The sequence below is a fragment of the Lynx canadensis genome, chromosome B1 (genome assembly GCF_007474595.2).
Source record: "Lynx canadensis isolate LIC74 chromosome B1, mLynCan4.pri.v2, whole genome shotgun sequence".
In the NCBI taxonomy this organism is placed as follows: domain Eukaryota; kingdom Metazoa; phylum Chordata; class Mammalia; order Carnivora; family Felidae; genus Lynx; species Lynx canadensis.
The window spans coordinates 88,660,437-88,678,140 of record NC_044306.2 but is presented as its reverse complement, the minus strand read 5'-3'; the positions used below and the strand labels follow the sequence as shown (position 1 = coordinate 88,678,140).

The 17,704-nt window shown below is 39.9% G+C and overlaps 1 protein-coding gene across 2 annotated transcripts; it reads right to left on the bottom strand.

Moving 5' to 3' along the window:
* Positions 1-228: 228 nt before the first annotated feature.
* On the bottom strand, positions 229-14,071 carry PCDH18 (protocadherin 18). Of its 2 annotated transcripts, none has more exons than XM_030313059.1 (4): positions 11,122-14,071; positions 10,178-10,266; positions 9,924-10,087; positions 229-2,446 (listed from the first exon to the last, which is right to left on the bottom strand). In XM_030313059.1, the coding sequence occupies exons 1-4, from the start codon at positions 13,597-13,599 to the stop codon at positions 1,779-1,781; spliced, it is 3,399 nt and encodes a 1,132-aa protein (XP_030168919.1). In that variant the 5' UTR covers positions 13,600-14,071; the 3' UTR covers positions 229-1,778. The 2 variants fall into 2 exon arrangements, with proteins under 2 accessions (XP_030168919.1, XP_030168920.1); XM_030313060.1 differs by having other exon boundaries at positions 10,178-10,263.
* Positions 14,072-17,704: the final 3,633 nt, after the last annotated feature.

The window sequence follows — 17,704 nt, the reverse complement described above, 5'->3', positions numbered from 1 at the left end:
ATTTGATGTGGTACCCATTTGAGATTTAAAATATCTGAGTTTAGCCTCTTTTAGGCTATTTAACTTTCTTCGTATTTCAATTCCCTGCTAGTAAACCAAGGAGGATAATATTTTCACCTCTTGGAAACATTGGAAGGTACATTTTTTTTTTTTTTTTGGATTCAACTTAATACAAAATGTTCAGAGAAATTTTTTTTTCATTTGAAAAATGTTCATGTAGTTACTATTTGATTATTCTTTTTTTCTTTATGCTTCAAATGCATTTAAATATTTTAATCTACTGGGAAAATGGTAGACGACTTTCATTCCCATCACAGGTCTCAAATCATTCCTTTTCCATTGCATTTCTCTTTTTCACCAAGCTGAATGTTCCCTCTTTATCATTCAAAACTCAACACTGAATTACCTTCTCATGAAGGACACGCCTCATGCAAAACTTTTGAACGTATATGTAGGAACAGGGTTCTGATTTATGGACAGTTCTTAAGCTTTACTTTAATTTTCCTTTTATTTCCATTGACAGCAAAATTTTCTGGAGAGTACAATCAAGATAGTGTATTCATAAAAATAACATTAACAGAAGCTTGGTCATAAATGAGAACAGTCATAATAACGATCTCCTTTACCAAGGCATTCCACACAGAGAGATAACAGCACAATAATTAAAGAATTTGTCATTCGTCACACAACAGATACAAAAGAATTGCAATAACAAAATCATAATTTTAAAAAACGTTCTTATACTAAAAATAAAAGCAAAAATATGAGATCATGCACTGGAGACAAAAGCTAAAAGTGAATAGTTATAGCAAAAACATTGCAAAACATAAAAATGTTCAAGTATCGTGAGAGGACAGGGGAAGATTCAAACAAAACAGTTTCAGAATAAATCAATTCCATTTACTACCCTAGGAGGGACACTGACACCATGGTCTTTGTCCACAAATACTTTAGGCTGTTAGAATACATACCGTTACCCATTTAAAGGACAGAATCCATTTTCTTGGAGCGTGTCTACTGTTACAAGGATGGAATGAAATTCATTGTTTCCCTTGGTTACAAATAGACACTAATACTTCAGGAGAAATATTCTCGAGTATAGGCCAGTGTGATGCCTTGGAACAGTAGGGGCCTGGTGGGGGGGGGCGTTGGAAAGCATTGACTCTAGCCCTATTTTTTTCATCATGGTCTGTGAAAGACACTTCATAGTCCTGAAATGAAATTTCACCCCATGTCTCAATTTTGCTGAAATTGAACCATCAGAACTAGCAGAGAGCAGTAAAAATAATAATTAAGTGGCTTGACGTTGTCATTGATGCTTCATTTTTTAAAAAAGTATCGAGAAAAGAAACTGGATCACTTAACGAAACTAAGAATTGCATAATGCTTCAGTGGGGTTGTTCGTACAGCAACAGCAAATTCTTCCCCCAACAGAACTCATCTACACAGTGCCTTTACACTTTGTGGTCGAAGACTATATCCTATTTGAACAGTGGCTACTTTCTACATGATTAGGAAAGACATGTTTGTCATGGGAGTAAAAAAATAAAATTTGTCTGTTAAATTACACATAAATATAAGGTACAAATGTATTTTTAAAATACAGATTAAAATAATCACACTTGCATCGTGTACATACGAAAATACAGTATTCAATATTCAATATACACAGACACATTTATGATAAATGCAACTATTTGGCAATGCCAGTTCTCTCAGGGTTTTCTCTGTCCCCGATTTCCACACACACGGAAACAAGAAGGCTTCGCTAGCATCTCCTAGCTCTGGCGAACGTCTTGAAGCAGTTTGTTAATCTCCGCCACCAGCTCGCTGGCATCCATGAGTTCGTGTTTCCCGTCGTTGAGATGGTTGAGCACATTATCAAAATCATCTTCTTCATAGTTTTCGGGGATCTCCTCCATGGCCGGCAGCCACTTGGAAGAAGGCTGCACACTGGAGTGAGTTCCAAGTGGGGGCCCCGAGTTGTTGGCGGGATTCTGAAAATGTGTACTAGCTGCCCAGGCTGCCACGCCTTGCGGGTAACCCGCAGTCTTGGCTGGCAAAGGCGCCTTCCGCCGTTCCAGAGAGTTGGAGCGATCCACCTCGGGACACTCGGAGCAGGTGTCCAGGGAAGGGGGTAGGAGGCGCTGGAACACGCTGCTCATTTCCGAGAGCAGAGAGGACGTGCTGGTGTCCCCGGAGTCCTCCTCGTTTGGGGAGTCCTTCCCAAAGGTGGAGAAACTCTTCTTCTTCTCACCAGAATCTGCAGGCTGGGCGTCGTCCTCAAGACTCTGATGGGGGTGCTGCTGCTGGGGTTGTGCTGGGAATTCTTCCCCCGGGATGAACATGTTACTCCTATAGTCAGAGGACGGCGAGGGCAGAGGCGGCATCCAGCACTGGTCAGAGTGTCCCAGGACCCTGCACTCCTCCGTGCAAAGCCTCATAGCTACACCCAAGGAAGACAACAGGGATTCATCGTCATGCTTAGCATATCTCAAAATGGTAGAAAAGAATGCAAGTTTAGTCTTAAAAAAAATAGGACACAGTTTGATGATACCCGTTATTTTACACATTAAATGGACTACAGTTATGGCTTTAATCTGAGTACCAGTTAAATGGACCTCTTTTTTCCCCCCTGTTTATCAAAGAACAAAAGGAAGATTATGACTCACAGACTTCTCAGGAATATTATTTCTGCTACTCAAGTAATGAGGAAATGGATTTATAGCTTACACATGAGGATGACTGAAAAGGAGCAAATGTATGGGTGGTGGGATATTTGCTGGACATAAATTCTAAAATCCCCAGAGCTGTACGGTGAAATCTGTGATTTTAGAATGCCACCAGATTAATTTCTGAGTAATACCTATCAGTAGCCTTCTGGATATCAGGGTCTATCTGACCAACTTTACTTTTAATGGAGGCATTGGGAATATAACAAGCTATCAGGTCATTATACTTAGTAAATTCTCTCAAAGGTATTTTGGATTATTTATTGATTTGTTACTTAAAATAGCAGTGCAAATTGTCCTCAGCTACTGGACACCTATAGTTACTCTATTCAGAAGTCTTCTTTTAAAGGTTTGGAAATCAAATAGATGGAAGAGTCATCAAAACTGAAGAATATAGAAAATCCATTGGTTAGCTCTTCCAGTTGTTTCAATGTCTGATTGGAATTTGAGTGGCCACGCTCATAGAAAATAATAGATGATATTATAAAAGCAGAAAATAAAGAGGAGAAAAATTTCTAAATTTGGCAAAGACAATAACTAAACTACAATAATAATAATGAAGGAATGCAAATAATAAATGCTATTAGAAAAGCAGAAAATAAAGAGGAGAAAAATGTCTACATTGATAAGTGTAATAACTAAACTACAATAATAGGAACGATGAAGGATGCAGAAATGTAAAACATACTTCACAAATCATTTGTCTCTTTCAGTGACAATTATGTCTCTTCGGCATCATGATTTTGCTTTAGAGCAAGTGACAATGCAGAAAATGCAAAGTAATTATCTTACATTTGAACGAAACTGGATTGATAATCAACCTTAGCTATCTAGTCAGAGCTTATTCTTTAGATCTGGCTATTTAAGCAAGGTTTCTCTTCTTCCCAAATTATTGCTAAAAAGGATGACACTTGAACAATGTCAAAGCCCTTATCAGGAGAAGCAAGTAGTCTCTTGTGTTTATTGTTGTATCCCTAGCACCAGGTAAAATGTCTGCATAGAATAAGAATGCACTATGTATTTTCTAATCATCAGGGAAATGCAAATCCAAACCACAATGAAATATCACTTCAAATCTGTCAGGATAACTACTACAAAAAAAAAATAATAACAAGTATTGGCAAGGATGTGGAGAAATTCGAATACCTGTCCACTATTGCTAAGAACACAAAATGGTGCAGTCACTATGGAAAACAATGTGGAAGTTCTTCAAAAAATTACAAGGATAACTATCATATTATCCAGCAGACCCACTTCTGGATACTTATCCAAAAGAACTGAATTCAGGATCTCAAAGAGCTATTAACACTCCCTTGTTCACCGCAGCACTATTCACAATAGCCAAGGTGGGAAGACAACCCGAATGCCTACCAGCAGATGAATGGATAAAGAAAACACAGTATTTGCATACAGTGGAATATCATTGAGCCTTAAAAAAAGAAGGAAATTCTGCAATATGTGACAACATGGATGAACCTTGAGGACATTCTACTTAGTGAAATAAACCAGCCATAGGACAAATATGGCATGATTCCATGTATATAAGGTGTCTAAAATGAACAAATATATAGAATCCAAGAGTGAAATGGTGTTTGCTAAAAGGTGCATGTGCAGGGGGGTGAGAAAATGGGGAACTGCCAAACAATGGGCATAAAGTTTTGGTTGACCATAATGAAAAAGTTCTAGAGATCTGCTATACAACATTGTACCTATAGTTAAGAATGCTGTATTCTACAATTAAACATTTTTAAGAGGGTACGTCTCAAGTTAAGTGTTCTTATGCAGTAAAATAAAATTTTAAAAAAGATTAATATGCAGAAAAAGAAAGGCGAAGAGTAAATGTTTCCTCTCAGAAAAAAAAGAGAAATAAAGGACTTTGTTAAAAGGGGTGGAAGTCCCTCCCCTTCACCACTAAACCTTCGAGATAATTTGGTTTTATACCTCATCAATTCTGGACCTCATTCCTTAATGGAGAAGGGATAATCTGTGGAACAAAATCGAGAACAAGTGTTCTGAAGGAGAAAAGGGTCTGATTGGTAGGAAAACTAGAAATACACAGAAAGTAGAAAAAAATGCAGAAACAGCAGAACTAACTATGGGTTAAAGGAAGGGCAAACACCCAGAATCCTTGTGTGATTTTGCCATGAAGAAAGCACACTCTTTTAGCATATCATTTCCTATTTAAATTTAAATAAAGATGGATGATTTAAGAAGAAAAGCATGTTTAGATTTACTGACGGCATGCATTTTTACTGCTGGGAAATAATTACTATTGTTCATCATTTATGTGGACAAAACCAAAAGGAGTTGAAAGTAACTGGAATGCCTTAATAGCACTGAGGTTTTCTCAGCAGTGAAATAGCTATCAAAGTGGTAATGAAGTTTTTTCCCTAATTCCCCGGGTCTCTGAAAATGGAAAGGAGATCCGTCTCTCTTGTCTTACACGCATCCTGTTGGAAGGACCGGAAACAGGTCTGATGATACCTTTCATTTGTTTTCCGGCCTTTGACCCTGTGGGAAGGACTTAATTTTTTGATTATTTGATTGGCTTTGTTTTCTTTTAATATTTAATGACAGTGGGGGAAAACGGAAAAATTACATAGGCTTCTAAGAATCCCGAGTATGATCAACTTTCTAGAGACCCGAATATAATGAACATGCAACCAAAAATACAATCTGGATTATTCAAATGATGGTATATATCCACAGGTAATTTTGTTTACAGGAATTTTTTATAACAGGGAATGCCATTTTATAACTTCACAATAAATAAATGGAACCCTGAGTATTAAATAATAAATTAACATAATTTTTTTTTTAAATTCAGAAAATAGGAAAAATTGAAGAAGACAGGCTAATAGAGAGAATACTGGCAAAAATAGAGATAAGAAGGTAGTGGCACAGAATAGATCATTTCTGTTTCAGTGATATGCTCAACCTTTTCCCTGGAGACCCAACTATTTAAAAACATTCTCAGTGTACATATAATTCAGAGCCACAGAGGTCTCATACCACACCCAGTAAGTCAGAACTTATTGGCAAGTGGTGCATGTGGCTAATCTTTCTGTCTCTCCTTGACACCTGCCAAGTGGTTACATTTCCCCTCGGAAGGGGAAGGCTTGAGGGAGCAGACAACTCTTCTTTCCCACTATATGACTTTCAATTTTGTGACTTACTATACTTTTTCGGTAGGACTCGACGTAAGAAGAAGAAACGAAAAGTATGTGCCGAACTTCCATCAAGTCATGAGTTACTGCATAACCAATCAGTTATCTATTCAGAGCCTGCCATATGTGGAGTGCCATGATAGATCCTTGTCCTCAAGTGGTTTCAGATCTAGTTCTGAGTCTAGTGTAACAAATGAGGCTCCAGATGCCCAGTTTAAGTGCCAGCCTATATGATGCTAAAGGCATGTCAAGAAAAGGAAAAAAAAGAGGCAAAGCGGAGACTAAAGCAGTTAAAGACACAAACTGTGAGAGATGAACAGGATTCAGATAGACACAGTGAAGAGAAGCCAGTTTTTTTTTTTCCAGGTAGAAAGGCAACATGAACAAAGGATTGACGTGGAAAGATGGTTCCGACTATTGCAAAAGATACGAAACAGCCCAAAATGAGAGTTAGTAAGTTAGGAGTGGATTTTATTGGCCTTGGAATGCCAAGGGAAGTAGTTTTATTAGGTGTTGCTGGGCAACAAAAGTCAATAACTGATTTTAAGCCAAAAAAACTTTAAATTAAAATGTTCTGAAAAAGTTGTTCAAGCTGCATAAAAGAAATATTTGACAAAGGGAGGAGGTGCTAGAGAGTGAACCTCAGCTTGTACGCTGGGCCAGTAAACGGGCCCTGGAAGAATAGCCAGGACCCGGATACCAGCCATGACGATGGACAGAACTTGGAATTAAAGAGAAATGTCGGAGTAAAGTAATCACCAATGGAAGATTAATGAAAAGTGGAATGAGCTTGGGAAAGGAGTTTCACAAGAAACAAAATCAAAAGGCCTTTATAAGTCACGCTGGTGCCGCTAAGACATTGGAAAAATGGAGATTCTGCAAGTAGTTCAAGATTTTGCACTGTAGCTCAAAGTTGAATGAGTAAGGAAGAAAGCATGTTGACAAACATGAGCTAACGGACAAGAATGCTTGCTGATTTTACTGCTCAGAATGCAGGATATTTCTGTGGGAATTAATAGAATGAATGACCAGAAATGACCTTGTTGGCAGGCAATGCAACATAACATAATCTATATTTGATCACAGTTTAATGCAGAAAACCAGTTGGAATAAGACACTTAAGTCCTAAAAATACACATGCTTTCGAAAACTGCACTGATTTCTGTTAATGGCATTCAGATGTGGACTTACATTTTTTTTTTTTTTTTCCTACTTGGCCTGTTTCCTGGGAATATAAGTTTACAAAGCATGAGCTGCCAGAAAGAATAATAAACCAGAAAATGGGTGAAGTATCATCAGAAGGATGGTCATAATTAAAGTAGCTCTGCACAGATACTCAGTATACATGTAACTTTCTACACCAGCCAGACATGAAGAAAGCTTAAAATATTTTATAAGTCACTGGGAATATCCTGGTGCTCTATGCCACCTGAATGGTTTCTCCACATGGAGGCAGGTAGATAGTAAGAAAGAAATGTATCTACAGTGAAACAACATCATACACCAGCAATATAACTCTCCCACCACACACCCAGAGTAAGTATGACTGTGCAAATATGGAATGTTTTGAAAGGGTTGTCTGTATATTGAGCGGTATCATTGTTGATAATATAAAAGCAAAACTCCTAACTTTGAACGAAATGTTAACTTAGAAGGAGCCTAAAGCCACTCACTAAATAAGACTCACTATTACCTAGACTGTATATCTACCCATTGTTTCCTCAATGTCTTTATTAGCATGCATTTTTATTTTATTTTTTTAATGCAAGCATTAGAAAATTCTCCTGCCATGAACATGTCTGGTGTTGGTAACTTTGAAAGAATGAAAGAGAAGTCCTGCCTTTTTCTAAAACAGGTCAGCTAATATAATTATACAATTTCAGAATTAAAAAGGACTTTAGATATCATTTAGGCCCACAAATAGAAAAGTTATCTCAATAGGGAAAGGTATTTTCCTTTTAGCTGTATCAATAAATTATAATTTCAGGGGCGCCTGGTGTGGGGGGAGGTCCATCGGGTAAGTTTCTGACTTCGGCTCAGGTCATTATCCCACGGTTTGTGGGTTCGAGCCCCACATTGGGCCTAGAGACTGCTTCAGATTCTGTGTCTCCCTCTCTTTGCCCCTCCCCCACTCACACTCTGTCTCTCTGTCTCTCTCTCTCTCTCTCTCTCAAATAAATAGTTATTTTTTTTTAATTTAAATGAATAGGTTTCACACAATTTAAAAAGAACTTACATAATGAAATACTGCTGTTATGCCCACTGTACTACTTTTCATTTGAGAAATCACATCATTCAACATTGAGGACCAATATTCAAAATTAGGGTTCCATCAACATCATGGAACCATAGAAATTTAGCCAGCCAGCCCTTTCCTTTCATTGGTAAAAATAATAAAACTGATTCTCTTTGAGCAAGTTTTCTGAGGCTGTATGTATCCCACTGGATTTTCAGAGATTTATTTTCTTCCTTGAAATAGGGAGTCTCTGAATAAAACAAAGAAACAAAGACACCACTGTGCAAATATTGGTTCTTATGTACATTGTAGCCCTAATGCCAGCAGAAGTCCTTTGCACATACTCATCCTGCCACAGATACGATATCTATGACTGTAATAGCATAATGAAATAGGCAGCATTTAATCACTTCGTAGAGGACAGTTAGACTTCAGAATATAGGAACAAATCCATTACTGAACTTATTTTTTAAAAACCTGTTGCTTCATTACTCTTAATAGGTTGGTATTTAAGAGTATGGGATTGGTTCAAATCTCACCTCTACCATGTACAAACTGCCTGATTTGGGATACATTTTTTAACCTTTATAAGCTTCAGTTTTCAAATTAAAAAAAAAAAAAAAAAAAGGAGCACTACTCTTGTCACGACCCCACTCCACATTCCTGTGCGGAAGCCTTAGGAGACAGGATGCAGGTACAGAAGTCCTCAGGGGCCCCAGGTAAGCACGGGGACATTGGTGGCCACTCTTGGTGGCAACAACTACCACTACCACTAGGACTTTCTACGCAGTGATTTTGCCTGCATTTCTGTAGCTCTCTGAAGCCCCCTCACAACTCGTTCCAAAACTCTCTTACTTTTCTATATTTAGAAAATAGATACTGGATGGAACTCAGACAGCAAGTAGTTTTGCTCTGCCTTTCTTTAATTTATCAAATGGCAGGCACTTGATTGACACTCAGCTGATCAGATTCAGTGGAGTTTAGGAATGTAAGTAGCCAGGGCGACGTTTTTATGTGTTCCTAAGAGTCGATTGAATATTACAGTCTCTGGTAACGGGGTTGCTGCAGTGATGTAATCAGTGTTTACCCAGTTGGTTCAGACAGGTTCTACTGCACAGTCAGAGAGGGGGGACTCTATGGAAAACGTGGCTTTTAACTTCCCAGGGTCTCCTCCATCTGGCTACAGACTTAACATTTCCCTTGTAAACGCGTGTGCCTCTTCAACTACCGTGCGGATAGGAAATGAACGGTGGCAAAAATATTCTGTGCTTCCCACCTACAAAGCTGCATTCTTTGTCCTATTTTTGGTGATTGAAATGTACCATTCCCTAGTGTATTTTAATCTCTGATTCTGTGAGTGGGTTCCCATCACAGGAAATTTGTGTCTTCCAAATTATAGCCCAGTTCACCACCATGCACCAAAACAGGCCGTTTGAATAACAACAACCACCCAGTAATTTCATAGAGTTGCTCAAGAGTATCCTGTGGCAGCACTGGATGGGGCAGGGAGAGGAAAGAAATAGTGTGGCTCTCTATGCCCCTCTCCCCACTCCTTCCTTCTTGTCCTGCTCCGCTCTCATGCTTACCCCTCCTCCACCAACTGCCGTGTCTGAAGTTTAAGAAAATAATTCTGAGGGGCTCCAGGTCATGTTCAATGCTAATAGTGTACAGATGACAGACACTTCAGTGCAAAGGACAAAGAAAAATGTAAGCATGGGAGAAACTGTGCACTCCATGGGTGTAGCAGATCTGAAAGTAAGAATTCATCATCTATCACCAGCCTCTTACCTGCTGGAATTCTTCCATCTGTAAGGAACAGGTCACTGAATCCTTCACCCAGCAGCCTGTCTATTGGTGAATCTCGCCCCAAATCATAATCACTGTCCCCTGCTTCACTGTCACCACGGCCACTGTCTTTCAAGCTAAATTTGTCCATGTCTTGGAGGGCATATCTAGAAAGATAAATCAGGGAAAGTATGGTTTTTACTGTTTAGCATTCACGCCATTAGAGACTCAATAGGTAACAGGGGGATAATTCATACCTATAACTCCTGGAATATTTGTTTCCTCGAAAACTTGGCCTTGGTTGATATTGCCCCTGGTGAAGCATTGAAAGAAGCTGGGAGACCTGCTGGAAACCAAACACACAGAACTGATTTCTGGAAACAAACCCCCTAACACTCACGAGCTTAAGCAAGGAAAAACAGTTGCTCACTGCTTTTCATCCTGATTAATTGAACATGTTATCTCTGTTTTAAAGATTTACACATGCTGGAATGTGGCAGACGATGCAGCCAGGCACCACACACAAAACTGAATACATCCCGGAGAGGCTTGAATGATCTCATACACTGCTTTTTTTTTTTTTTTTTTTTTTTTTTTTTTTTGAAAGAGAACTCCTTTATAAATAATAGACTGAGCTCCTTTATGTTTTAGTTCAGGTTAAAGAGATCCATTATAAAAAAATACATGGAAAATATTGTAAGATGCAACAATCTAGCACATGCAGTTAAAATAAGGTCAGAAAAAATTCAAAAGTTGAACAAATACAACATGCATTCAGATGGGATTCTGGAGGCCTCGGGTTTTTGCTGGTGCTGTTGTTGTTATCTTTTGGCTTTTTTTTTTTTTTTTTTCTGAGTAGAAGCCACAACTGTGAGAATGAAATAAGTCCCTTTATTTGTGGCTTCCAGTATCTTAATGTGGGAAGGAAGGGTATTCTAATTAGACAGTCATTTGGGAGATTCACATTTATTTTTCAATACTATGCATCATACATGCAAGCCCATTCTTTAAGAAAAACAGAACAGCATGCGAAACTATGCATACTTGCTACATACAGGTGATGTACCTTGTATCCCATTTAATTCGGATATCGTTAGTATTGTTTACTGCTTAAAGGAGACACTTAAGAACTAGCACATACATGACCTGTGCACACTAGCAGCTGACCGTGTCAGTGAGTTGGTGCAGAGTGCGATCTTACCTCAACGGCAGGAGTGGCATGGGTGAGTTCTAGTGAGAAATTCTCTGGCACGTGGTTGGATGAGATTGTCACCAAACTGTTGAGGGACTGGTGACTGTGGTGACTCTGCCGGCTGCCCATCTGCCCTCTTTCCAAGGTGGGGGATGAGGATGGAGACGATCTGTGATGAGATCTGATGGGCAGAGTGCCATTCATCGTAGGCACCAATGTGATGTCCCCTTTGTGAATCTGCCTGGATGGCCTTTTTGGGTGGTGCTGGTAAGTGGATTCTGCTACCCTGCAGTTGTAGGATCTAGTGTCTTTCTTTTCTCGGTTACACCTCGTTGCAAACAGCACCATGATAACCAACAACACTGCACAAATTGCTCCTAAGGAAATAATTATAACCATGGAGACATCCAAAGATGCCTGGCTGACTGAGGTCATTGCTGTACTTGTCACTGACTCTGCATATTCAAAGATCGTACACTTCAGAAGGACTTTGGTATGCAGCTGGGGATTGCCTTTGTCCTGGATGATGACTGAGAGCTCCCACTCGGTGTAGGAAACAGATTCCATGCTTACGTTGGTATGGATGTCACATGATCGTGGATCGATTAAAAAGATATTCTCCTCGTTGCCTGCTATTATGGAGCAGCTGAGTTCAGCATTCACACCAGAGTCTCTGTCAATTGCCCTTATTCTTGTGACATGAAAGCCACTTTCAGCCCCTTTGGGTATGGAGATTTCTGCAGTATTATTGCGCAGAGCAGGCCCTATAACCACAGGGACGTTGTCATTTTCATCAATGACGGTGAGCACAACTGTGGTATTGCTTACTAGTTGCTTTGGACTTCCTCCGTCTCTTGCTTCAACCACGAAAGTGATCTGACTCACTTCCTCATGATCAAAGATTCTGAGGGCATAGATGGCTCCATTAGATGGGTCAATGGTGACATAGGTGGTTATGGAACTGCCCAGGATAAAACTCTCCAAAATGGTATATGTAACTTGCCCATTTTCTCCAAGATCAGGATCTGTGGCTGTAACGGTGGTGATATATGCCCCTGGCGAGTTATTCTCTGAGATTGCAAATTCATATCGACTTCTCTGGAAGTGGGGTGGATTGTCATTTATATCATTGATCTGAACAGTAAAATGTTTTACTGAAGAAAGACTGGGTGTCCCCTTGTCCTCAGCGATTACAGTCAAACTGTACTCAGATCTCTTTTCTCTATCCAGTGTGGCATTTGTCAAGATTAAATAATTGTTTTCATAAGTCTTCTGAAGTTTAAAGTGACCATGTCCGTGAAGCTTACAAACTATTTCTCCATTCAGCCCAGAATCCTTGTCCTGAACCCTGACCAAAGCAACAAATGTGTCAATGGGATCCCCCTCAAAAATATAAGATATTTCTTCTTTTCCAGGGGACATGAGGTTTATGTTGATTTCAGGTTTATTGTCATTAACATCCACAACCTTGATTATAATTTTGCAGTGAGCTGGGATTGAATTTGGGCCCAAATCTTGAGCCTGAACATCAATCTCATAGGATTTGGTGATTTCATAATCCACTTGCTTGAAAAGAGTCAAATGTCCTTTTTCTGAGTCAATTTTAAAAGTCTCTATAATTTTGGGAGACACATGACTGCTGAAGGAATATACAATTTTCCCATTAGCGCCCTCATCTGGATCTGTGGCGTTCAGGTCAAGGAGCAAAGTGCCAACGGGGGAGTTTTCTAAGAGTTGTATTACATAAGACTGCTGCTCAAAAGCAGGGCTGTTGTCGTTGGAGTCGGAAATGCTTATTTTTAGTATGGATGAGCCAGACCTCTGAGGCACCCCCATGTCTGAGGCAGTGAGCTTAAGCTCATAGCTTGACTTCAGCTCGCGATCCAGCTCTCTGACCACTATGAGTTCTGCATACTTGGCTCCATCGGTCCTGGTGCGAACCTCAATACTAAAAAAATCATTGGCAGAGAGAGAGTAGGTGTGGAGGGAATTTTCCCCAACATCTGGATCAAATGCACTGTCCAGGGGGATGCGCGTCCCAACGGCCGCGCTCTCGGATATCTCAATAGGTATGACAGATCTTGAGAACTGGGGAGCATTGTCATTGATATCCAGCACTTCGACTTCAATATGGAAAAGCTGCAGATGCTCGGTGGGTAGAGTGATCACATCAAACTCTATGGAGCAGTTCAAGTTTTTCTGGCACAGTTGTTCGCGGTCGATTTTAGCCCCTATGCTGATTTCTCCGTTATCCTCATTTACTACAAGGAGAGGAGAATTCCCCCTTTGCATGGCTCGGAAACGAACGGTGGAAGGATTAGGTAGCTTAACTAAAACATCAGCCACATCCTCTGATAGTCTTGCAATCACTGATCCAACCCTCTGCTCCTCATAAATCCTGTATTTCAAATTCTTGCCCAGCACATCGCAGTTGAAAGACACCGTCAGGAGTGCAAAAACAAATCTAAAGTGCATTTTAGCATTCATTTGGCACCTCGGTCAGTTTGGGAGACTCCTCACACAGACCAAGTTAAAACAGCAAAGCAATTCCCCTCAACTTCCTTTGGCAACTTAAAGCTAAGCTACGTTTGGTACTTGCCACTTGAAAGCGTCTCTTAATAACACAGCACAGCAATTAACAGCTCGCAAACTTTGGGTTTATACACACCGTGTCACGACTCGCAGCTCTTGTCTGCGCGGAGTCCGAGCCTTGCATTTGTCCTCTCCGCAGGCAGAAGAGGGTCACCTCCGCGCTTCCCTCCTTGTGTTGTCGGAATCCATCGATTGCAGGGTGCCGGCAGAGGCTGCAGTGAATCTTTCTCCAGCGATGCTCTCTCCCTTTCTCCGCGCGGCTGCAGACTAAACACCCGTGATTGCTGACTCCAGTCTAAAATCTGTACAACTTCACTCCAACTCAGACAAAGCTCTCTTGCCCGGCGTGTGTTGAATCGCTTCCAGCCAATCAGCGTGCTTCCAAATCAAAAGCTGATGGTGTCCCCAAAGCGAGGGCGGTCGCCGAGAGTGGAGGGTGGAGAGGGAGAGCGGAGAGCGAGCGGCGAGGAGGAAGGCGGGGGCTTGGGGCGGGCGGGGGGAGGGCGGGGGGGGGGGGCTGGGGGAGGAGGATGGGAGCCGCTCCTTCGCTCCGCTCCTCCCTTCCTCCTCCCCACGACCCCCTCCTCCTCCCAGTCTACTGCATTCACTTTCTCTGAGCGTGCCACGACAAAGGGGAGCAAATTACAGAAGAAAAACTTTAAATCAACTTCTGGTCGCCTTTATTTAGTTGGCATCTTAAATTGTTCTGGTTTTCTTAATTGCCCTTTCTTCTTCCGCAAACATGTAATCATCTTGCTTTTCATAGTCTTTAAGTACTGGTTTAACTTGAAATACCTCTAAGTGCATTTTGTTGGTGAAGGAATTTAATAAAATTTGAAAACTTGCTTCTAATTATGCTTCTCAGACCGCCCCCCTTCCCCTCCCCCTCTGTAAATGCTTGGGTCTTTCTCCTGTGAGCACAGGCAGATTTTCTTGGGGCTCTGCTTTAAAGAACAGAACAAGTAAGGAGGTTTCATTTTCTGTTTTTCTTTCATCTTTATTCTTTGAAGATAAGAAAAGGGCTATTTTCCACTCTTGAATTCTCTTAATTAGCAAGATTTAAAGGAACACCTTAGGATTTGAAACTAATTACCGATATAGTTCTACCATCTATCACTTTTTTCTTTGAGTTGGGGCAAAATTGGCTATGATATTTCTTTGTCTTGTACTTCAAAAAATCCTATTTGCCTTCAGTAAAAGACATTTCATGCTTTAGCATGCCAGTTTCTACCAAAAGGTTTTCTCTATACATGGTGAGCCTTCACAATGTAGACTGGGGGGGACCTGGACCCTGTAGTTTACAAGTCAAATTTTTATAATATATGCATTATTTATGAAAGCACTTTTCAGATATGTATTTTAAGAACCCAAAGCTTGTTTACATTGAAGAATAAAATGCCTGAGCTGAAAAATTGCATTGTGTGTGCATCAGAATGCTGGGAAATGTCATGGGAGGCTTGTGCTTTATCCGGGTCACAGAAACTGATAGGGTATTCTTATTTGAAAATATGATTATTTATGATATTCTTTCTGCTCCACAATTTCTTTTAAGTTTATCATCATGGCTCTATTGCTGCTTTTTTCTTTCTTTCTTCTTCTTCTGTGTGTGTGTGTGTGTGTGTGTGTGTGTGTGCCTCTTGCATTATTCCTCGGCTGTCTTCATCCACTTGCATATTTGCTGTTTCGCATAATCTCACTGTCACTTTTTTCCATTTATTTTCTCCCACTCTCTATTTTGCCCCCCAGAAACATATAAAAAAGGTAATTTTCTGATTTTTCCACTTTGCTTACTCTCAGCAGAGCTCAGCTAAAGTCACTAAGAAGGTTCCTTCCAAGAAAGAAAGCAGAGGACTCCCAGCATGAACTCTCCTTCTTTTTAGGCATTCAAAAGCATTTTATAAGCCATTGTCTTTTTTCCCCCTCCAGAAACCAGAGCTGTGTGGCAAATTGTGCAGAATAGGAATGCCTATAATGAATGTATTTAGCACTGGGTCACGCTGATGAACATTCTGCCCCCATGAATAATACTGTTTTACAAGGTTGTAGCCCTTTCAAATTGCTGATCCCCAAACCCTATAGGCAAACTAGGAAGACTACCACAAGCAACTAGGACTTTAGAAACCCATAGCCATCTGGCCTGGATCTCTAACAAGCTGAGCCAATAATTATATCAATGCAGGCTTTAGGGAACCCCTTTGCAAACACCAAAAGAGCAAAGAAAGGAATTAGTGACTATTCAAAGTTGGGGTGAGAATTCAAAGGTAATCTCATTCCATTAGTTCTAGGAGAGTTTTCTTTGTGGATTTGATAAGTCTATCCCCCAAATCTCTAAGGGCCATGGACTTGATTACCTTAACGTAGAGGACACTTGTCCCGAACACTTAACAAGGAAAAATAAATTTAAAAATCTATCTTTTATTTCTGACAATGAGTTTGAACCGAGTTAATCCTTGTCAAACCAGCTTCAGATTACCACACTGAAGTATTTAGAATAGGTTGTAAATTAATATATATTGTACTCATAAAGAGTGTGTTTCTATGATCAGGTCTTGGAATTCTTTCATGGAGGATGGCTTTTTTTCACTTGTGATATCACTCTCATCAAGCACCATTTCATTTTCAGCTTACCAATCCATTCCTGAGAAGTTATATATACCTACTTGATAGCCCTGGGCTTTTGATTTCTCCTTAGGATATACTCCTGTGTTTCCAAACTCATTTGCAAAAAGTACAAAATAGGAAATAAATCTTACACTTTTGATTAGCTTCAGCAGTTCAAAATGTCCTTATTTGGTAGCCCTGAAAAGAATGTACAAACAAAACAAAACAAAACAAAACAAAACAAAACAAAAAAGACACTGCTCTCCTGTCATTTGCTATTTGTCAAACAGTTTGTATTAGGGGAGAAAAATGATAAACGTCTGTTAGTTGTCATCTAATGATGATTTGATTGAACTTTCTCTGTCTTCTAGAATTTTACAAGGTCAGTAATAAGTAGTCATGAAGAAGTTTAGACCCTCTAAAATCACATCTCAGATACCCAGAGAAGAAGGATTGAATGTTCCTTGAAGTCCATCCACCTTCTAGATGGTAGCCTTTGTTGACAAAGGGAAGAGATGGCTCTGCTTCTGGAAGAATTCTGAGTGATGTTAGGCATGAGGACAAAGGGCTCCTAACCCCCGGAGGAGAATCTTGGTTATTTCCATCCTGTTGTGTATGTTCTGCCCCCAATGTTCCTTTCACCACTTCAGCCCAAGTTGGCTGAAAATTGTTAAACTAGAGAAAAGATACCAGCTGACATTTGCAATACATCCTGTCATTTCTAATAAGAGTTTTATTATGCCATTTATTTTGATTACTCTTGTTTTAAAGAAAATGAAGCTTTGTAATTCCAAATCTGTAATGTTTCCCTTGTTACTAAGAGGCAGGGGAATGTAAGACTCAACTACAAAGCTCAAACGTCTCTCCATTGCATGAATAGTGTCTTTTTTTGGTACTGAAACACAAAATTAAAGTCCTAAAATTTCTTATAATCCGATGTGGAGGGGTTTTTTAAATGTTTTATTTATTTATTTTGAGAGGGGGCAGTGGCAGACAGAGAGAGAGAGAGAGAGAGAGAGAGAGAGAGAATCTCAAGCAAGCTCTGTGCTGTCAGCATAGCCGCAGGGCTCAGGCTCACAAACTGTGAGATCGTGAGCTGAAATCAAGAGTCAGATGCTTAACAGACTGAGCCACCCAGGTGCCCTGCAGATGTGGAGTTTTTTTTTGTTTTTGTTTTTGTTTCTGTTTTTTAAATTCTTGGTTATTTACATTTTATTAGAGCATGTAAAATGCAAAAGAATAGGTAGAGAAATAAATATTCACTTCCATCTGAGCATGTCATATCTTCCCCATCGTCAAAAGAATAATACAAATCTCACAATCTTCTTGTAGATTAAGATAACATTACACTCATTCCTCCTAGCATTTGTTGTGAGATGTGTTGTAGGAGGAATTCCTG